The sequence below is a fragment of the Parus major genome, chromosome 5 (assembly GCF_001522545.3).
Source record: "Parus major isolate Abel chromosome 5, Parus_major1.1, whole genome shotgun sequence".
NCBI lineage: Eukaryota > Metazoa > Chordata > Aves > Passeriformes > Paridae > Parus > Parus major.
Genome location: NC_031774.1, coordinates 46013963 through 46036942, shown reverse-complemented (window position 1 = coordinate 46036942; position 22980 = coordinate 46013963). Strand labels below are relative to the sequence as shown.

At 40.8% G+C, this 22980-nt stretch overlaps 1 protein-coding gene across 1 annotated transcript in view; it reads left to right on the top strand.

Annotated features, from left to right (window-relative positions):
* The window catches only part of FBLN5 (fibulin 5), a 53622-nt gene that overhangs the window by 4196 nt on the left and 26446 nt on the right, over positions 1–22980 (top strand). The window contains exons 2-4 of the mRNA XM_015630137.3: positions 1531–1585; positions 3992–4043; positions 5180–5422. Of these exons, the coding sequence (XP_015485623.1) occupies positions 1531–1585; positions 3992–4043; positions 5180–5422 (350 nt within the window). The remainder of the gene's footprint in view (positions 1–1530; positions 1586–3991; positions 4044–5179; positions 5423–22980) is intronic.

The window sequence follows — 22980 nt, the reverse complement described above, 5'->3', positions numbered from 1 at the left end:
CGTGCACTGTCCTGCAGCAATGTGCAGCATAGCCCAGTTGCTGCATCTGTCAGTCTTCTGCTATAACCTGTTGAATTCCTTCCCAGTGCTGTTTTTGCTATATGCAAAATGAGTATACAGTCTTTATAGAAGTGCACACTTTAAAATATCTTCAAAAATATTTGGGGAATCAATAAATTACGTTCAAATCTAAATGGATAATATTGTAGTGTGACTGCTTTACATTGGACTATTAAAAAAAACTCTGTGCAGAATGTGCATTTCCTTGTCACTCAAAAGTTGCCAACTAGTACAATTTGTCTCCACAGCACTATGAGCAACCATTTTTGGGTGTATGTTTACTTTTCAGAGCTTGTCCCTGTCTCCTCATTTAAAACAATTCTTTTGTAATGTGTTGGTCATTTTGTGTGGTTTTGTCTGATCCATTGGTAGATCTTGCTCAGCAGCTCAGTCTGCACTCTGGAAATCAGGGACAGCTCTAAGAGAGAAAGTTGGCAGCTCACATGGGTAGTAGAACTAAGGCTACCTAAAATATCCCCTGCTTCCTCTACTGGTTTTGTGGGAATGTATTGTATCCAATTGCCATTTAGAACTACAATCCAAGATAAGCAAGGTGTGGGTTTAATGGTACTGGGAAGTTTTCTGTAAATCAGTAAAACACTGAAATCCACAGGACCTAGAAAAAAAGTAGTTTCTGACTGAGCTTTTTCATGCTTTTCTATCTGTTAGTAAATATTTGGAGGTGGGAGGTTACATAGTTTCTATGCTCTGGGTAAGGAGCTCCAAAACTAGGCGTAGGGCTCTTTTAGGGAGGGATCCTCTTCCTTCAGTTGCAGTGGAGAGTGAGTAGGGACCACAAGATGTGAAGGTGATATACCTGGGGAAGGCTCCACTGAAGATAGCAGCCTCTAGTAGCTGGTGACCTGGCACAGTGTGTCTCCTTCAAGACTGAGTAAAGGGACAGAATCTGGCCCCAAAAAAATGGACTGATGTCAGATAGAGCCTCCTGGGGATGAAATGCGGTTTAGTGGTTGGAGAAACTGGCTTGGAATCAGGACCTCCTGCGTGACATGTCTGCAGCCCTGCCAGTGCTTTGCATTATGAACTTAGGCAGGGCCTTGCTCTGGTTTACCCATCTGTAAAACCTGCAGTGTGCAAGAAAAGCTTTCATTCTTGCAAACGAAAGGTGTCTGAGAGGGGAAAAAACACTTTATTGAATATTGCACACTTGTTCATTTTACAGCTGCTGCATGGGGTGTCATAAAAATTAGATTAGACCATAGACATGTACAGTCTGGTTTCAATCCCAGTTGCATAAAACTATCATACCATCATAGTCACTGGCTCTGAGACCTGAATGAATCTGGCCCATATTTATATTATTCCTTCTCCAGAGGCCAAATTCATGTTAACAAAACTGTGGAATACACTGAAGTGTCACTAGAAATTAATGTGTCCATGTGTATTTAATTCTATGTAATAAATCTGGATATCAGAAGGTTTTCAGCCTATTTTCTATGCACATTACAGGATACTGACTGCTTTCACACTGGCTGTCTGCCTTTCAAGCCCTGGAAAAGCACAGGTGAGAGGTGCATGCAGAGATGTATATACTGGTTTATACTGAAGCACTATATGGCATGAAACTTAACTGACTAGCAAGTGGATAGGAAGCTCTGTGGTCTGGGGTTTACATGAAAAGGAAGTTGAATGGTCTAAGGGTTTAGAGGGGAGAACTTGCAGCCAGCAGGATTCTGGAGTTGAACATGGATTGAGCTTATTGACTCATCCTTGCCAGCTCAGCAAAATATCCCTGTAAAAACCTGGACCTCACTGAAAATGTGATTCTGCCTCTAAATTGAACACTTCTGGAAAAGGAAATAAGAAAACCTATCCCATGAGACCAGAGACCGCTCAGTTCTATTGTGAGAAACATCTGTATTTAGAAAATTCATTCATATAAATACACATTTTCTGTGTATAGCAGGATCATGTCTTAAGATTGTTTAATTTTGGACTGTGATCCTGAATGATTGTATCCCAGTTTTCATTTTCATTTATGCACAAACCCATTTCTGTTCAAGAGGGTGGATGGAGCTAAAGCAGTCCAGTTCTTGAAATAGCAGAATCATTAGTTCTTTGTGTGCTTGGGCTCCAAGTAACTTTAAATCAGGAAAAACTATTCCTAAAGGCATGTTGTTTGGATTTCTACTTGATAGTCCAGATATATTCAGTGTCCAGAGCTGTATTTCTAAATACTTTTGCCAAAAGTCTCTGAAATGTAGTTTTTTTTTTCTTCTATTACATTGAAAATTTCCTGCACAGGGCATGCTTACTGATATTTTTGTGAATATTGGATCTGTATGGGAAATGGTTTTCATGCCCCTGCAGAATTTTGAGATGTCTTTAAGGGTTTGTTTTTATAATTTAAAAAATATTGTTTATGTTATAATTTTTATAAAAACATCTTGTAACATAAATTGATTTTTGAAGTTGCTTTGAAAAAGAAACTTGAAGCTGAAACAACAGCAATGGGTTCTTTCTGAAGATACTGAAACTGGTAATTTGGACAATATTGAAAGTTTTTCCACAATAAAGTTCTATAAAGTTGTTGAAACCAATTCTACAGTAATTTCAGTGTTTCTGAATTATAATTTGTTGACCAAGACAAAATAACTTTGTCAAAAACTACTTCAGCTTTTCCAGCTAACCTAGGTGTAGTGTGTGTACAGAAAAAGGAGAACAAAAGGCAGAGTACATACATTTTTAAAACATGAGGGCAATTATACCTTTTCCTATTAGAATATCTTGGCTTTCCACAACATGATACCAAAGCATCTTAGAATGCCAAAATAAATGAAAGCAGCATTCCTCCATACTTGTCTGACAGTTCTAGCAGAGGTCTTGTGTATTCATATCTGCAAGTGGCAGGTGCAGTCCAAACAGTGCCATGTGTTTCACTTCTTGTCCTGTCCCTAGCTCCTGCAATGACCCACTTCCACTGACTCACCCCTCTAACCCTTTGTCTGCCATCTACAACTTGCTACTTTTCCAAACATCAATTACATACTTCACTCTTCCACTCATTTCTTCTATGAAGTCAAAAAGTAAGTGTCCTTATCATTAAGAAACAACAAAAAAGGAAGAATCTTGAACACACTCCATCCCTCTGCCCTCTGGCTGCTTCAGTGGTTTCTGTTTCCTGGATATCTCTCACTGACATTCCTTAGTACAACCTATTTACTGGAAGATCCTGTGCTTATGTCAATTGCTTGGCCCCTTGCTAAGTAGCTGGAGGCCCAGTCAAAAACTAGGAAGAGGAGGAATCATTTTAACAGGCTTTGAAACCATCATCACCAGGACTTTCACCTATTTAGAAATGCTGAGGTCACTGAGGAGGTGTTGGAGACTCAAGGCTGCAGCCCTAATAATAACCAACACCACAAATTAGGAAGGAAGGCTTCCAGTAACCTTGAATGCCTGTAACATGTTGTCTAAAGATTTATCTTCTAAAAATTACAAGGTTTGGTGGAAAGGAAGAGCCTTATTTTTATTAAGCTTGTTATGTTTCAAATGGAGCTCTGTATCAGTCAATGTCTAGTGCATTGTGTGCTGAATGGGCTGTCTGGAGAGCTTTAGAGCCTGTGAGAAATGCAGCAAGTACCTTCCAGATACCCCCCTGTTCTGGCAAAAACAAGACTCCAAGCTAGAAAACTGTAATTCTGTGCTAACAACTCCTAACACATTGCACACTGGTGACCCCTGGGCAGAGGAACAGCCTGACACTGCCACCACCTGAGGCTGCCACTCCCAAACACATGCTGGGGCCTCAGGTTCATGCCTTGCTGACTGTCCTCTAGGAAAGGGACTTTATTTTGATGTACTGTATCGTGCTGAACAATTGTACTAATCATAATAATCCAGATGAGCATTTGACTCTGCAAACCTCTCATTTCACAGTCACTGAGTGTCCTTTTTTCTCTCATTTTAGCAGCAATGCACTAATGGGTTTGACCTGGACCGTGCCTCTGGGCAATGCTTAGGTAGGACTTTAATTAAATCAATACATTTAAATTTGGGTTCAGAAATCCTGAATTTATTGAGTTAACATTGTGCTGCTCTTAGTATGTTTTAGTTGAAAAGTTCTTACTGTGTGACAAATATGTGCATTTGTATACATGTATATACAAAAAATATGTGTATATAAAAATATGTGTGTGTATGTGTCTTTACATAGCACTAATCTTTGACATTTTTGAGATACTAACAGGCTGTCAGGGCTACTCAAACAACGATGATGCATTTTGATAGGAGCTCAGTTTAGCTGCCAAAGGACAAGGGCTGTTCACCCTCCTTCTCTTTCTCCTTCAAACTCAGGATTTGTTGTCTTTGTTGCCTGTCTCCACCTGCAGGCTCAGATAGTCTTCCAGTCTTAGCACTGAAACTCCAAGTAAACTGAGTTGAGGTAGTGTAAGGAAATCTGCACTTTGCCCAGGAGCATTCAGTCTCCAGGGCAGCATCTTCTATATTCAATAAAGTCATTCAAACAGAAAGGGAAAAACCTGCAGCAGATTGTTTGCCCTGTCATCACCTACTGCTTCTGTGGCCCAAGAACCAGGGGAATGCTCTGTTTGACTAAACCAGTTGTATCTTGCTAAATTTAATTCAGCAACAATCTCAATCAAAGCAAGAAAGAGGCCTGAATTCTGTCCCCAGATCCAAGCAACCCTAACATCTTCTGTGGGAGGGAACTCGAGACTTCCAAAGCAGGATCCAAATTTCACAGCTGGGCAGACCAAACCATCAGTTTCTGAAATCCTGATCTGCATGTTGTGGTTTGGACAGACCCTCTAGCAGGAACAGGCAGCAGCATGCTGCAGCCATGTGTAAATCAGTGCTCAAACCAGACTTCTATGGAATAGTAAAGCAGGCCTTGTCCTCTCCCTCTGTTCTCTAATAGTGAAGTAAAATGAGTAGATCACAGGATAAGTTGAATATAACGGATGTTTCCTATTTTAGTACAATCTAACTTCAAAGTGAGGCTCCACAAGAATGGATTAGCCTTTTTGATGGAGAATATAAATTTTTTTGCAATGATTTGTAAAAAACACTTTAACTATTTTTTGATAGGTCCCATTAAGGAGTAATCACTCTTTAAACTTCTGCGATTTCATTCCAGATATTGATGAATGTCGGACTATTCCTGAGGCCTGCAGAGGAGACATGGTGTGTGTCAACCAGAATGGTGGCTATTTATGTGTCCCCCGAACAAACCCAGTGTATCGATCACCGTATCTGAGTCCTTATTCCAATGTTTATCCACCGCCCCCAGCGCCAGGCCCTGTTCCTAACTACCCTACTGTTACAAGACCCCTGATTTGCCGATTCGGTTTCCAGCTGGATGAAAACAATCAGTGTGCTGGTAAGTTGTAGAAACCTTTCTTCTGTATCTTCATTCATATTAAAGCTTGTCTGACATTGCAGAAACAATTGTCCTGCAGTTGTCCTTCAGTTATTGCAGCAGTCAAGCCCAGTATTTTGAAGTCAAATTTTTTTTAAGGATATGAGCTATATGTTTCATATCATCCTTACTCAATGCAAACTAAGATATTATTCAATCCTATTATTTAAGCTGAAGAGACACTTTCATGAAAGAAGCAATGTTTTAATAAGTTAATCATCTGATGGCCGGTGATCTCAGTGCATCAAAAGTATGCCTTTTATGCCTATGATTCTGTACATGAGAGAGAAGGTGGCCCTTCATTTGAAGTGTTAGGTGAGGCCTGGGGAAACTTTGTTCATCTCTTGGCTGTATGAGAACTGGTCTTTGAAACCAGAGAAGCAGAAAGCAGAAGTAACAACATTTACTTCAAAACTGCTGCAGAAAACCACAAGAGCTAAAACTTACTTGTTTTTTGGGCTTATTCTGCTCTATTGTCTGAAATTCCTGGTGGGACTTGGTTGCAGATGATGCACTTTCTTTGTTTCCCTACTGAGGAGACTACAAGAGCTTCACAGGAGCTTTGACAGTCTGGAGTTAAATTCAGCTGCCTTGGGACATATTTGCTGTATTTGAATCATTGTCCTTTCTGAGGTGGGAAAAACATATTGTCTAAACAACACTCACAGTAACACTGACTGAAAAATTAAAAAATAAAAATAAAAATCAAAAAATCATAAAACCTGGGGTTTTTTTGAGAAGTTTTTTAATCCTGGGATAACTGAAAAATTTGCTGTAAAAATTAGCATTTTTACTATCTGATCCTTTGAAAATTTCCTCTAGTTCTTTTCATCTTATCAAACTGATCAACCTATTATTTTATCTACTGATTTGTAGATTTCCAGGAGTGTTACCATTTTGCTTGCTTTGCTGTAGATGATTCAGGAATTGGAGTAGTTAGCAGAAAAGAAGTGCTGAAATGAAAGTGGAAATGAAACCTCTGAATTGTCTGGTCTGCTCCACACAAACCAGAATAATCAAAACAGGTAGATTTAGGAAACTTTTACAGTGAACTTTCCAGACTCCAAAGGGTACATATGTTCCTATCCATGCTGGCAGAAATGGGAGGACTAGTATTTTTTTCAGTCAGGGCTGTTCACTTCTGTCATTTTAACTTTCAAGTATTTGGGATTTAATTGTAAAGAAAGTTTGGTGATGAGAGACATTAATGAGGATGCATGGGAAAGGACAGGCTGCCATTTGAGTACCACAGCAAGCTGGGAGCAGTTTTTGTAAGTCTACATCAGATTTAAATTTGGGTAGATGATGTGCTAAAGGAAGAAAAACAAAACTAAAAGAAAATAAGACCTGTCAGGGGTCTCTGCTGGGTTAGATTTCATTTTTTATTTAGTGAAATTCTCTGGAGACGTTCACTGTGTTGATGCAGTATTTATTGCTGTATCTGTGTGCCCTAGGATGGAAAGTGTTGTCACCAAAGGGGGTGATTAGGTCCATGTCTCACTGTGGTGATGGTAGAAAGGCCTGATACCGTTTCCAGGATTCCTGGAGCAATTAACAGCGTTGTGTGCAGTGCCATGCTTGAAGTTCTTGGAGGCAAAACATCAGGGAACCTTAACAGTGTCCTTAGGAGCAACCAGAATTTTACTCAGGTCATTTAAGAAAGTCTGAACCACAGGAATCATGGCATCCATAAGCCAATTATAAGCATAACTCATGTTATTGGTATTTCAGTTGCTCTGTGCTTACCTCCTTGTCCATATTCAGCAGGTTCTTAAGATACAAAGCACTTCAAGGGCTAATTTTGTGGTGGAATGGTTGAAAAGAGTGAACAAGAATTTTGCCCAGTAGCTGAAGCACTATGTAACTCAAAGGTTTGTGAAGCTGGTGTTCAGACACCACCCTCTAGCACCTTCTTTCCAAATAAAATTTGCTACAGGTATTTCCATTAGAGATAATGAGATTTTCTGCTATTGACTGCAAGGGAACCAGAGCTATTCTCATGCCAGTGTGTCTGAGCTTCCTGCAGATTTTAACAGAGTACACATTTCTGTCTGGTCAGATATGGGGTTACAGATTGGGATCATATTTTCTATTGCTAGGACAACAGAAATCTTTACTTTCACTTTGAATTTCAGTCAAAACAGCTTATTAAATATAGGAGCATTTTCTGGGAGACTGGGAGATTTGCAGCCTCAGCTTTGAAGCACTGAAGTTGTTCAATAGATTTCCAAAGTGAAACAGGACAAAAAATTTGATCTGAAAGTTGTGTGAGTCTTAACAAGCTCTTTCTTTTTTTTTTACTCCCGCTCCACAAAATGTAGGGAGGCTGCAAGAAGGTTGCTCTGTCCCAGCCTGGCACCTGGCCTGCCTGCCAAGGCCCCACATTCCTTGGCTCTCAAGGGAATGTGCACCCCTGGTTGCTCACATAACATTCCCCTTCTTGGGGCTGATAGGTTCCAATGCAGAAAAAAAAAAAAAAAAAGAAAAAAAAAAGAAATATAATCCGTTCTTCTCCCTTTCAAGCTTTTTGGCCTCGTCCTTTCTGACCAGGATGGTCAGGTTGCTCAGTGGACACTCAGTGGCTGAGTGTCCACTCAGTCTTTCCAAGATCCTTTCATCTCCAGATCTTGTCCTTGGTGAAAACAAAACTTTTCCTGGCTGAAGTGACTCTCAAAGACACCTGATAGTGATGGCTTTGCCCACTCCAGACTCCTCTGTGTGCAGCAGTAGTACCTGTAGCCATTTGTGGTAGCAGAGAGAGAAATGTTTTAATGATAATTACTTCTTAAGTCTTCTGTGGGTTTGATTCCTAATACATGGCATTTTTTTATCCCTGGAGTTGCTGAGTGCTTTATATTTTGTATGTGTAAGTCGTCTGTGTTTTCAACAGCACAGAGTTTTTGTAAATCATTCCAAAGCAGGTTGGGAATGAATTATAACCACAATTAATTTTGGAATAAAAGGCCACATACAGAAAAAGCAAAGAACATCTAGTGCAAGTGCACTGTTTGAACTGTTTGTCTTCTAACATTACTTCTCTATAAATACAGAATGGGTTAGTCATAATAATGACTTTTTGCTCAAGGAACTTGGTCTAGTAACTGCTGGCTCCACTTTGCTGGAGTGAGGGCCTGTGTTCTTGCATTATACATTTGTAAGCTGAGAGCTCTTTCCAGTTTCCTTTCACTCCACCTTGCTGTTTCCTGATTTACAATGATTTTCAAAACATGCCTCAAACACCGATCCTTCTGGGCATTGTGGAAAGAACTGTACTGGGTGGGCTCTTATTATTGCTTTCTCTCCAATTAATGCAAACTCACAATGTGAGGAGATGATGGGGTTGGAGAGGGTTGAATAGAGAGCTCAGAGAAAGCAGATCTCAAAAACAGAAAGGTAAATGTTAGGAAAAGTATAAGCATAAGGCAAGATAAGTATGACCTAGAGACAGAGAGAAGGGAGGAGGGCAGAGGAGGTAATTAAAAAAAACCAAAAAACCCCATAATTGTTATTTTTAAAGCAAAAGGTAAAAGGAAGAAGGAAATGGAAGGATGCTGTCTCCAAGTGTAAGAGAAAATTGTTTTTCATGCCCCATTTGTGCAGTAGTCATTACTTCAGCTTTCCTCATTTCTCCAAGATCGGCAGGGCCTCCTACATTCCTCACCTATGGGTCCCCAGTCCTACACTTGTGGAGTGAAACCCCTTCTTTCTAAAGATCACCTTTGCCCAGATGGGTTTTAGATCATTTTCATTTATATTACAAGCATACCTAAACCACACATCCAGCAAGCAAGTACAAGCCTGTACTTGTGCTGCCCTGCCCTGTGCCCAACCTCATTAAGAGCAGACTATGTCTAGATGAGTTTTCAAGCAAAATGAAGGAACCAGATGTGCCTGTGTGGGGAAAGGGGAGGGAAATTAAGAGACAGAGAACTGAAAGGAGGTGCCCAAGTCTTGCATCAGGCTCATGGCTGTTCTGGGATAAAGCCCAGAGTTCCTTATCCAATGGCTTAACAGTGACCAAGCGAGGCTGCCTCCTCCTGATGGCTTTCCTAGTGACCTTTCTGGGCATATAGAAACAAGAAGAAGAAAATCAGGGAAATGGAGTAAGGAGATTATGTCTTAGAAGAGTTTATATAAAGTAAAGACAAATGGAATCCACTCCTGCCCTTGCCTTTTTAAACTGCCTAATTGGTTCACCTCTGTGTCTTTCCCTTTTCCTCTTGTTCTGTGAGACAATCTCTTTTGCTGCTCCAGAGGGCCAGTTCATGAAGGCTATGCATGATTCCAGTTAGGAAATGACTGCATCATGTCCAAATTAACCAGAAAAAGAAGGAAAGATTACATGAGAACAGATTCTCCAAGAGGTTGAGGTCAGACTTCTGAAAGTAAAGGTAATTGCTGACAGCTCCTGATTAAATTAAGGGCCATGATACATAGCTTTTACTCATAGATGGTTTTCCTCATGGGTTTTGTATGAGGAAATGTGAATTGAGACCTCATACTGCCATAGCAACAGAAAAGTTTCCTCTCAAGCATCTCAAGAGTTTATAGTTGGTGGCTAAGGCTTGGGTTGGAGGAGTTTGTGTTCAGTTCCTGACTTTGCCATAAAGTGTGCCATTCCCAGAGTCACCATCCCTGGAAGTGTTCAGGAAACACCTGGACATGGCACTCAGTACCATGGTCTAGGGACAACATAGTCAAAGGTTGGACTCAGTGGTCTCAGAGATCTTTTCCAGCCCAAGTGATACTGTGATTCTGTGCTGGGTATTTTGGGGCTAAAGTGAAATAATATTCATTTTGAGGATTATACCAAGGATAATTTCACAAGGGGATGATAGGTGTGGAGGTGACTTCCAGGCAAGTATTATGTAAAGATACACAGACAAGAGAAAATCACACAGCAGTGATGCTCAAGGTGAGATGTAGAACTCAGGTTACTTCCCCAGTTGTTCTGGTTCCAGCCAGGACAGGGTTCATTTTTTGCAGTAGCTGGGAAGGGGGCATGGCCAGGACCCACAGGTTATTCTATATCCCCCCATGTCATTTCTGGGGGCGGGCAAAGGGGCTGTGTCTTCCATGAAGAAGGGGTGCCTCCCAGCTGAGAAAATTCATCCAGGGTTGTTTATTGTAGCAGGCTGCAGTGACCATTTTTACATGTGAATCACTCTCTTTTGTCATTATTATTGTTGCTGTTATTGTTCATTTTCTTATCTCATTGCTGTTTCCAGTGAATTGTTCTTATCTCAACCTGTGATGCCTTTCATGCCTCCAGTAGGAATGGGGGAGGGGGAGCAGCTTGTGGGTTTTTTAGTGGGAGTGCTAAATTGGAATGTACCATTCCTAAGCCACAACACCACCACTAACCTGGCTGGAATTCAGTAGCCACGTTTGTCTGTTTCTGCATACATAAGAGAAGAGGGGAAGTCCAAGCCCTTTACCCATATCTCCAATTTGCTTCAGGAATATCTGTGCCACAAAAGCTTTCAGCAGCTATTTGACTGGAGTTTTTCAATCATCTTCTACTAAAGTGTAGCACCATGCTATGACCAGATCCCTAAGGCTGCCTGTGTGTTTGGGTCTAGGGCACAATTCCACTAGAAGGCTGCCGAGCAAGGATGTCACTGCGACAGGTTCTTGTCTGGGAATCCAAAACCTTTACTGCCTCCAAGGGGCTCTAGGGACAAGAACAAGGATAGGCTGGGGGTCCAGGATTATATATAAAACACGGTGATCCAGGGAGCTAGGATCTAATGGGAACAGGTAGAAGTGGTGCATAGGAGGGGTTAGGGACAGGGGCAACCAATGGGGATTGACAGGGTGGAGCAATGCACCAAAATAGGGCCAATGGGGGTCCATGGAAGGGAGAACATTCTGGAGAGAATAGATAGAATACATAAATGGTGAACAGGGGCTGAACAGGGTGACATACTTGGCAAATCAATAGAACACCAGAACCCAAAAGGATTAACATCTTACTGCAAAGACCTGTGGGAGAAAGGCTTCTCTCACCCCAGCCTCGGGAGGTATTACTACCTCCTTTCCAGGGTCAAGGAATGAGGATCTTAGTCACTGGCCTTTGGGCCTCCACACTTAAACTGTATTTGTTTTATGTTTTAGCACAACTCAGTATGGTTTTCCCTTGATTATTTAATGTAATGAGACTAGACAAGCCAGGTAAAATAAACATGTGGAAAGTACAAACTATATACTTTAAGATACAAGACCATATGTCAGGAGAGTAATGAAAGAAGGATAGTTAACATCCTAGAATACAGACATGTTTAACATAATCCTGCCCCACTGGATAAACCCATATTGTACAGCTCCAGACAAACATAACTATAAATCTTTCAGATCCAGCTTCTGTGCTTCTCATCTGATGGCCTGATCTATTCACAGTACCAACAGTCTTCATAAAGGTAATCACGAGCTGACTATAAAATAATCATGGGTTAAAAGGTACATCTGAAAATACTCAGAGCTCCTTCCTCCCTCAGGAAACCATTGCACCAGCACAGAGGATGAGCTGGGGCTGAGGAAGGGCAAGACTCATCCAGCCACTACAGTAGAGTCTATTAGTAGAGCCATTCCTACAGAAATTTGACCATCAGTAATGGTATCCTGTCCTGCTTACCAAGGGGAGTGAGGGTCGAAATGATGTTTTTCAGTGAAGTTAATCCATCTGTGGTAGAGAAGTCAGCTTGATAGAAAAAGCTGCTGCATTTATCAATCTGTAGCAAGGTAAACTGAGCTTTCTGTGGCTTGGCTTGTTCCTGCTTTCATTCCTCCCTAAGTGCAGTGTGGGAGGAGTACAGTCTGGTGGTTAAAGCACAGGCAAGTGCTTCATTTATTTGTGAAACTTCTACTATTAACAAAGAAATTAGTAGAATTGAACCAAGAAATATAACATGCAAGCCAATAATGCTGGCATGTTATTAAACAAATGGGTACTCTGTGCACTGGAATGAAAAATAGCAGGCTCCTGAGTATCCAAAGTGTAACAGTAGGAGCAAGCCCATCATTCTGCATGTCAGTGCCTTTCAAGCACCACTCACTGATTGTATTTTTGTGTGATGATGTGAAAAGTGAAAACAATAAATACAACTACAGTATAGCCACAACTGAAATTGCATGAACTACAGTCATACTGAGTAGGTAGCTGGACAGCAACTGGAGACAAAGACCCTTAGACCCATGATTATGGTCCCTATTGACTTTGGTGAAGATCTGAAAGTAGAACCTCTTGTAGTGAATTTATTAGGTTTCAGTTAAGCTGTCTTGAATCTAACCATAAGTATCTTATGGTTAGGGAGTCAGGTATCATATTTTTCTCCTGCTAAATTACTGATACCACAAGAAGGATTTCGTAGATTTTGTGGCATTTCTTGACATTTCGAGGTCAAAATAGACAGGTGGTCAGATCATCATGATTAAAAATTGTGACCACCAGGAGTGTTTGAATTTGGTTTCAACTTTACTTTGAGCTAAACTGATTCTGTCTGTGGAGGTGTGCATCTGCAGTTTGGGAGTGATTGAAAGTTTTCTAGTTTCTTTTTTACTGAGCTGTGAGCAAGGAGGGAAACACAGTGGCATACTGAGGGGGACAGCTGAATGAGAATGGGTCATGTTACAAAACATAACAAGTTTGAGTGCAGAGAAGGGGCATAAGAACAGAAGGGACAGTGCCTATGTCTTAGATGTGCAGGCTACAGTCCAGACACAGGAAGGTTAAAATCTTTCTAGACTGTGACCTCTCTATTACATTATGTGTTTCAATTTTCCTTCTTTCTTGGAACTGTATGATGCTTTGGTATACAAAGTGGCAAGAACCCAGGGAATCTCATCTCCCTTGAGATTTGTAGACTACAGATGGACAAGGGTATGCAAAGAAAAGAAGTTCAACTGATATTCTGGTTTAATGGCCTCAGTTATGCTTTGTCTCTGAATTGGGGGTTACTGGTCACTGGGCTCTGAACCAAACAATACACAGACTTCAGTTGTCACCCAGAGTTAGCTGGCAAGAGGTTATATCTGACTCAATTCAGAGGAGCAGTAATCGTGCCCAGCCTGCCATATCCTCTGGCATGTGCTGGGCAGGGCAGGGCTCATACCCCTGCCATTAATCTCTGAGTGATTCCTTAAACTTACTGCTAACAGTGGTTTGATACATGGGGCTTTGTTACTGCCTCGCCTTTATTATGTCTTACTTCCAGGGATTTCAGCAGTGCCAAATCAGTTAAAGCCACTGTGTACTGATTAGCTCTGTCTGCTCTGGAGTAGATTTCATGAGCTTTCCTTAATGGAACAGCTGTCCTGCAAGACAGTCCTACCAACTAGACAGTTCCAGGGCTTAAAAGAAAATCAAGTCACTTAACAATGCTGGAAAACTGACAGGTATCATGAGCACCCTTCCCTAGTCTCTCAGTTCTTTGGCTTGTTTTTCTCTCATTTTCCTATGAGTGACACTTTCTCTACCTTCCTGTGGCGTAATGTGCAGAGTTCAGTATGTGATAGTCTCTCCTCATCTGGAAGACTGATTTATTTCAGTGCCTTTCATAGCACCAGAACTCTACTCAAGCCTTTGTTAATTTTTGCATATATTTGCATCACCCACGATGCCTAGAGATGGCAGTGTTCTCATTGACTTAAAAGTCACTGTTTTTCTTGGCCTTTCCCTTATATTTTTTGGGTCAGTCTTATTTCTTTTCATTTGGTTCCAGCCTGAAATTTGCTATGGTTATATGTCACAATATAGATGTTAAGCCAAAATATATAGAAAATATGAATTCTCTTCTTTGCCAGTATAAATCAGCCAAATGGACCATATGTTTTGCCAGACTCTATAGGAAGTGATAATGTGCTGGCAGTGTTCCTTCGTCTTGTCCCTAAAACACCAGACCCATGACAGATCTGCCACACAGAAATAGAAGAGCTGCCTGATGTTGTGTGGAGTTTAACATGCTCTGACCCCTTAATCTGCCAGTTCTGTGCCTTCCCATTTTACTACTTCAATGAGATAAGAGAATTTTTCAAAGAAAATAAAGCTGCTGGAAGACAAATATGAATTACAACAGTTCAGGGCAGTTGTTTCAGCATTCTGTCTCTTGGCTGGGATGCTCTGCCCATTGGAGATGACAAGATGCGCTGAAATCCATCTTCAGTTTTAACACCAGCAAAACCTTCTCTTCATTCAGTTATTACTCATGGTTGAAGGTGCTTTGAGGTGTAAGACCACACTGCAGAAGGATGGAGAAGTATGATCCAGAGGATAGGCAGAAGTGTAGGTGTCAGGACAGCTGAAATGCAGGCCCAGGTCCCCGAAGTTTGGTTAAGTCCCCTGCTCTCACTGATCTCCATCCTTCATGGGAGTTTAGTGCAGAAATGCCCATTGGTCTGGTCTGCAGCCTTTGTCACAGGCTGACAGTACAACCTCAGATCCCTTTGCTCAATATTGCTTTCTAAACTGACTACTTCTCTGAGGAATATCCAAGCAATTATCTGGAAACCCTTGAGGAGTCTAGATTTTCAGGCAGAGACCTTTAGCATTTACTGAAAGCTGGGGTGTGAATGCTGTCTCCTCTTGGGCATCTGCAAGTTTGGACATACAAACTCATAAGTCCATCTGGAAAATGTTCTTGTTTTTTCTATGTATTAGTTCTACATCAGTAACATGCCACTACAGTGAGAATAAATTTGTATTCATGAAGCATTCAGATACTGAAGATAAAATAAGTGCTTCAGCTAATCAGAGAGAATCTAGGAGGAGAGGGAGAGGAATGCACCATAAACTTGCAGGGTCTGAAAGAATCCACAATCTACTGCTTGGTCTGAGACAGTATTGTTTGGGGTTTTCTTTTGTTTTTTCCACAAAATAATTTTAATCTCTGCTTTTTTTATAATATTTTGAGCTTGCTTTTATTTTCTTTTTTTTTTTTTTCTGTTTTTGGGGTTTTTTTGGTTTTTGGTTTTTGGGGTTTTTTTTGTAAAGTAAAATTCTTGTTTTCCATTCAGCCCTCTAAGTAAATGAAGCATTAACTTGTGAGCAAGTAAATTGCTGGTTGGATCAAAGGCATTAATCGATTTTGTACAACCAACATACCTGTAGGCAACACCAAATGGAAAGATTGTATAAACAGTAATACACAGAAGTCTAGGAAAGCTGTAGCTGTGATCAGGAAATTAAGGGACTGGAACCCAGCAGTATGTGAAAAGATAACCTAACACATGATCATCTGGTGGAAGATGATCTAGAGAAGGCAGTGATAGCAACAGCAGAGTAGCATTAGGCAATTTTTGGCAGTGCTACTAAGACTTCTCATTCTAGAACACAGAGCAAATGGTACTTCATTATGTTCTGTTGAGAATGGCTCCAACCTGCTGACATTTGGTGTAAGTACTTTAGTACCAGATAAATGTTGACAAGTTCATGGAAATCTCATAGAGCAGCAATGAGTTGGGGGCATTATTGAAGTTGACTTTGATTAAAAGAGTAAAGTGTATTGTAAAACTTAAGGTAAGATGACAGTAATTGGAACTGTAAATGACAGAGAGGCAGAAGTTTGTATGGTAGGTGGTACAAAAAAATGATTATTGCTGAAGAAGGTATAATTTGCAGAAAGGAAGGAAAATTACTTTTAGACTGAACATAGTAAAGCTCTTTATGGCACTGCAGTGTATCGAGTTATACAAGAACATATTTTGTAGTGGAGGAATAGTACAATATGTAACAGTAGAATAATTTAAAAGCTGCCTGGAACAATTTTTAGCAAGAAAGTCTCACACAAGTTGGAGGTGCGATAGATATTGTCAGGTGTAGGTTGCTGTACTTTTGAGTCCTTTGGTAAATATTTCCAGCTTCCAGTGTGCACAGAGGCACAAAAGAAAATGGTATGCTTTATCTAACTCTGCAGAGAAAAGCACATAGCATGGGTAAGAGCCTCCACCCATTAAATACCATTTATTGTCACTGTGGCTGAGCAATGCAAAGCTGCGATAGCTTAAACGGGTAGCCTGACATCCCCTTTCCGAAGGAGGAATCTTGGAGCAGTGCAGAGTCCGTTTGCCAGACTGCCACTCCTTAATCCTGGAGCAGGAGCCAGGCCAGGGAGAGGAGATGTGATCTGAAAGCCATAGCATGCTGCTAATTTCCTGCTATTTCAAACCCTGTGGGGAATCCCAAACCCGGCATAGGCTGGAGCAGCCTTGGATCGTGCTCCTGTTCTTCAGAGGAAGACTGCAGCAATATATGCAACACTCATTGCCAGCAAATCACTAAGCACTGCATCTGGAGCTTTATTTCAGAAGTAGATTGAAATTATTTTAATTAAAAGCAGGGCTGACTTTGTGATGGAATAGCCCAGAACTGTACATTGACAGCTATCAGTTGATTCCATGTACTCATCCCAAAAGACTGCAGCATGCCATCTTCAGAAAGGAGATGGTCTTCCCCACTAAATCAGTGCTGTTTGAAAATACAGTTCTGTAAAACCTGTATTACATTTTTCAGGTGGTACATTGCATTTTGGGACAAAATTTGTTCTCAGTAACACTTTCAAGAGGTTTAACTAGTCATAGATGAAAAGTGGTACAAGAGAACTTTACAAGGTTGCACATAAGACTTCAAAGACATGAATTTAATAGAAAAATGTAAAATATATTTGCCTGTTCCTCAGACAATAAACCCAACTATAGAGCTGAGTCCAGAGAACAATGGCATAGGTGTGTCCTACACAGACTAGAGAATACCTCTAAAGATAATGAGCAGCTGATAATTTCCAGTATATCCATTTATGGTCCAGCAGGTCACATGCATTCTGGAACTGGTAAGTGATGTACATAATCTAAACATAAAAAATACTATCATATTCTGCTCCACAAAAACTGCAAGCTGACATCTAGAAGCTTGGGACATGAAACTATTTCAGAAATATGCTATCCATCCATGGTTCATTCCCTTTGACCTGGGGAGGGACATGAAATGTTAAACTAAACACTGTCTGCAGTATCTGATTGGAGATGATGAGAAAGACTATGAATTGTAGAATGCTAATTGTGCTAAGAATTTGCTAGGCCTGCTTCTGTCCTGGAGATTGTGCCTTCTAAAATGGAATGCTCCCTTGCCTCCCTTGACTCAGTATGACCTGAGACCTTGTGGCAATAAGGGGCTAGTAAAAGAAAGTACTATGATAAAGACAAAAAATTAAATTAACTTTCGACTAAAGCAGGCCCACATGATGGAAAATTCACTGGGATGTGCCTTCTAAAAGTAAAAGCAGGAGTTTGCTCCAGGAATAATCACAGAGATTAAATGTTCCTGCTGGTTGAGAACATTGTCTCTTCTGTTTATTTATTTACTTTTCTTTTTTTTTAATTACCTAAAGAGAACATGGGTTTTTTTCAGGCCAGGCCACTTGGAAATGAACCATTTGGCTTGGGAATGCTCCGTGTGAGCATGTGTCTTTCTGAGATTTCATGGATAATGTGAGAGCTGGCGGGACTGCCTGTGACACCAGTCATGTGGCCAGTCCGGTCAGCTTGTAGCACTAGTCAGGAATTTCTGAGTTCTGGTAAGGAAGGTAGCCTTACCTTGAAGATTGGGGGATGAATATGTGCAGGTCTGTATGTGTGACAGTGCAGTCTGGTTCTGTGCTTGTTCAACATCAAATGAAATAGTGCGCTGACCTCAACAGTTGCTACAAAAGCAGAGATTCACATTACAAATATTTTCTCTTAACTACCTCCGGGGGAGAATTCAAAGTGCAGTCAATTTCTGTTGCCTTCACAGGCACCCAGTTTTCCCAGTCATTCTGATTTCCTGACATAAAAAAGACCTGGGCACACCGAAGGATGTGCAGTAAAGGGCACTGCGGTGGTTACAGCAGGGCAGCACATGTCATACAAGGAGAGGTTAAGAGAACTGGATTTAGACGTGCCTTAAGAACATGAGGCTTATGAAGGAATTGTACTGCTTGCTGCCTTCCACTGTCTAATGTGAGTATGCAGAGAAGATGAAGCCAGATCCATCTCAGAGGTACCTGTGGACAGGAATAGGTGAAAGTTGTAGCATTTGCATACAGAAAGTTGCAGTTATCACAGTGAAAGTGGTCCAACACTGGACAAAAGGTTCAAAAACTTTGTAGCTGAAGTTGTACCCTTGGAGAAATTCAAACCTCAACTGGAAAACGCCCTGAGCAGCCTGTCTGAATTGTCCCTGCTTTGAGTGGAGGCTGAGACCAGATGACTTACAGAAGCCAATTCCAACATGCCTGGTGCCATGGTTCTGAAACTGCAGTGCCTGAAGCGCAGTAGCCTGTGTCTGATACTGGTTCCAGCCTTTATATATTGAAGGCTCCCATAAAATGGAAGTGATATTCTCTTTGTCACATAGACTATGTGTTTTAGCACTGATTTTGAAGTGCTGTAAGGTTTTTAATGGAGTGGGGTGCTTTTATATTTGCTTTGGAGGCTCTGTAGAGCTGACCAGTTAAGTGTGACTCAAAACTCACATTAGAACCACAGGGTCTGCAGTGAGAATTAGAAGTAATTTTTAAGAAGAGAGACCTTCAGATCTCTGCCCATAGCAACAGCTCCTTCCAACTGCTCCAGGAGCTGTCATGATTGACTAAAGAGAGTGTTATGCTTGGCACTAAGGGCATAGGGGACCTTATCAGGGGAGAAAATTGTTTTTCAGATTTCATCTGAGTTTCAAATCCGTCCATGTGTCAGCATGCTTTATAACAATCTCAAAAGCACCACAAAGCCAAGGTAATTCTTGTATAAATGTTAGGACCTTTTGGGCTCTTTTATAAGCAAAGAATGGGTAGTGGAAGAAAGCCAGTGGAGAAGAAAAATCTCTGCAAATACTGGCTTCCAGACTCAGACAGCTGTGTCCTCATTACTCTTAATAGCAAAGAGCTATGAATGTTGGGCAACATTCCCCTCTGACTGTATACATAGCAAGCCATCTATTTATTTATTTCAGTGGTGGTGATCATTGGAAAATGCCTATAAGCCCTGCTCAAATAACTGGCTTTAACTCAGATTTGGCATTCACTGCTTTATAATGCTTGAACCACATTTTCTTGCAATGTTCCAAAAACTGCCGCCAGCCAACTGAGTTGCAAACTGTCCTGGATAAATGAAAACTGTGTGGACATGGGAGGTTTACTTTGTTCCAATTAGTGTGTGATGTGGATGTCTACTGGCAGTTTTCCTGCTCTCCTTACTCTCAGTTCATGCCTCCCAGGAAAAGGAGGTGTTCCATCTCAGAGGGCTTTTTCACTCTCTCCCACTCTCTCTCACTCTCTCTCTCTCTTGCTCTCTCAGTAACCCCTTCAAGTTACCTGTAGGGCCTAAGGTAAGATGGAAAATTTCTAGATTTTTGACATTCTGATATTGCAAGGTCTCAAAGGAGATGTGCTGAGCCTTTAGGGGCAGAAAGTTTTGTTTTGTTTAGCCCCAAGAACTGCCAGTTTTGAGCAGGACCATGACAAGTTCTAGATGGTTGCAAAACTCCCAAACAGGACAAGATGTGAGGTTGAAACTGCATTAAAGAAAATTTCTAATAATAGTTGCCTAACATTTGCAGGAGTCCTGACCTCCACCTGTCAATCAATAAATCAATTGAGATAAGGGCAGATATTATCCCTCTTTATTGATCCTGGTAGAAGTCTTGATCTGGATGGTCTTGACTGAATTTTCTCTCCATGAAACCAAAGAGTCATTCCACTGAAAAACTGAGAAAAAAAATTCTGCATTTCTGGTAATTGTTTCTACTTCCCTATACGAACTTTCAGACACGTTCTGCAAGCCAGGCTCTTTCCCCTGGTTTTAATGGCTAGGTTGAGGGAGTAAGGTGTTAGCCTCTTGGAGAAAGTCAGAGTGCCCATTATATGTGTGTTAGACTCACACACTTTCAAGTGACATGAGGCAATCCACAGCTATGCCACCTCCAGCTGCTGCCTCCTTGCATGCTCAAGCCAAGTGGTTTTGAATCCAGTCCTTTACTGAATGAGATGCTGGTGATTACTGTTGAAGCTTTTGTGAGAGATCAGTTAGTATCAAATCCCATGCAAGCGATCTTTATCATTATATCCCATGACAGAGATCCCTTTTTGTCTTTATTTCATATATATTGAAGATTTCAAGTTATCCTGTGAGAGTGACTACAGCATCCGTACTGAATTATCTCTATGGGTATAGAGAATCTCACTTGAATTTTCAGTTGTTTGCACAACACGCTTGATGTTGCACATCCAAAGTGGCTGCATTTTAATGGAAGAAGCAGCCTTTCCCATAAAAGTTTCTGCTATAACCTGCAGGTGGATATTTGTATCCCTTTGTTTTCACTGTGGCTTTAATTTCTGGATCCATTTGGATCAATTTCTTCTGCCGTATTAAAAGTCGGACTGTTCTCTTCTTTACTAGTTATTGTGGTTTATTCACTGTCCCAGACCTCTCTAGCCTGCCAAAACACTTGGAAAGGGAGCTCTTAATGACTCAGTTAAAATGTACGGTCAAGAAGTTCACTTATTAGAGGAAATGTAAACTGACCACCAATTGGCTAAACCAGCTGGCTGGACTATTTGTGCTTGAGATTTCTCAAAGCTCCCCAGGGGAAAAAAGTGGGAATAGCAGTTCTCTGCTTTTAGTTCTCTCATGTTCTGTACTCTACCAGAAAAGTCTTTGAAAAAATTTGTTGGAGGAGAAGCCAATAGCATTTGACTGATATTTTAAAAGCTTTATAAATAATGCTTTAAACGCCTATATTTTTGATATATTCTTTCTTTCAGGGTCTTTTTAAAGTAACCCATACTATTACAGGAAAGAATATATAATTCAGCCATAGAAAATTCACTTCTTCACTATTAGTGGCTCTACTCCTCTCCTGTAAAATTTTATAAGCCTTCTCTAGAGATTCCTGCATGAGACTATTTCATATCATGCAGCAAACTGATGATAGTAAGGATCTTTTTTCTTATTTCTGAGTGTGCATTTCCTGGCTCTGACTACACATTTTTTGTTTCCATTGCAATAGAAAGGTGCTACTTAGATAACCTCCCAGCAACTGGGAGTATTCATAAAAGCTCACTGGCTCCCCTTACCACCCTACCAGCAGATCACAGTGTAGCACATGGTCATACAAAACAGGTAATTTTGAGAAACCACAATAACTCTTCATTTATTCAGCTGAAAAATATATTTACTGGTGATGAAGATAAAACCATTTTAAGCAAAAACTTTGTACTCCCTGATTCAGCAGGTTCAGTGTCATCAGTGGAATGGTAATGTGTCTATCTCACTTCAGCAGGGTACTTGGGTCACTCTCGTTTTGCTATACTGCAGCTATTTGACATAGAATAAGTGCAGCAGGGAAATAGCTGAAATTCCCAAATCACATGCACTGATCTTGCACCTCATAAGATGTGCAGAATCTGCAGCAGAAAATCATGAATCAAGAGAATACAGTTATGTTCCAGTCCATGAAGTTTCCATCTTTAAGCCAAGCTCTTGGTTGAATTTTTCATCCCAGAGTCAGCATAGTGACCATGCATTTGTGCAAAAGCTCTCATGGGACACCAGGAATAGTCCACACAAGTGGCTGTGATCTTGTGCCAACAGGGAGCCCTGGTGGGAGCGAGGATTGGTGGTCATGCAGGTGTATTGAGCCACACACAGGTCTGCTCTGAGCAGAGAGGGGAGAGGCTGCTGGCCCTTTAGTCCCCTTGCTATGCACTTCTTTGCATGGCTGCCTTGTAAATCTCAGCCACAAAAGCAGAACTAGAACTGTATTCAAAGAGCAAAGTCCTTCACAGTTTAGCTGTTGTTTATCATCTTTGAGTAGTGTGCTCGCTAAGGAAAGGCTCAGAGAGCTGGCAGGAGAGCTAGAACCTGTGACACATGTTGAGCAATTTTCATACCAGGCAGAGGGAGCAGAAATACAGATTCATGCTTCACACTTATTTAATATCCATTTCCAGACTGACCCTCTGTGTGAAAAAACCCATTTTAATTCTTGTTTAGCCATCAGCCAATAACCTAATGCATATGGGATGCAGATAGAAAATTAATTCAGCAATCAATGGCCAATCCTCAATGAAATATGCAATTAAGCAGGTGTTTAGGGAGTTGATCTTGGATTGTGTCCAAACTCAGCAGGGTCAGTTGTCCTTGGAAAAAACACTGACCCCACACAGCAGCAGTTTGAATTTGGCTTCAGTCTGCACTTTAGGAATGTGGCATTGTTATTTCTTCCCTTTTCTTATCAAATGTAATTATCTTGAGAAAAAAAAAAGTTTTGAGAAAACATGTGATTTCACTGAGTAAAAATCTACTACTGAGGAAATTATTTTTCAGTGTCCAAATAAGGAGTGGGGGAGAAGTTTGGGGAAAGTGCTCTGTTCCAAGTAATCTTGGAACTGATACCCACGTTACTAAGCTCGGATGTTTAGTCCTGGCCTGCAATTATGCCTATAAAAAACAGACATCCAATCTTTGTATTATTTTAAAATGGAGCCCTG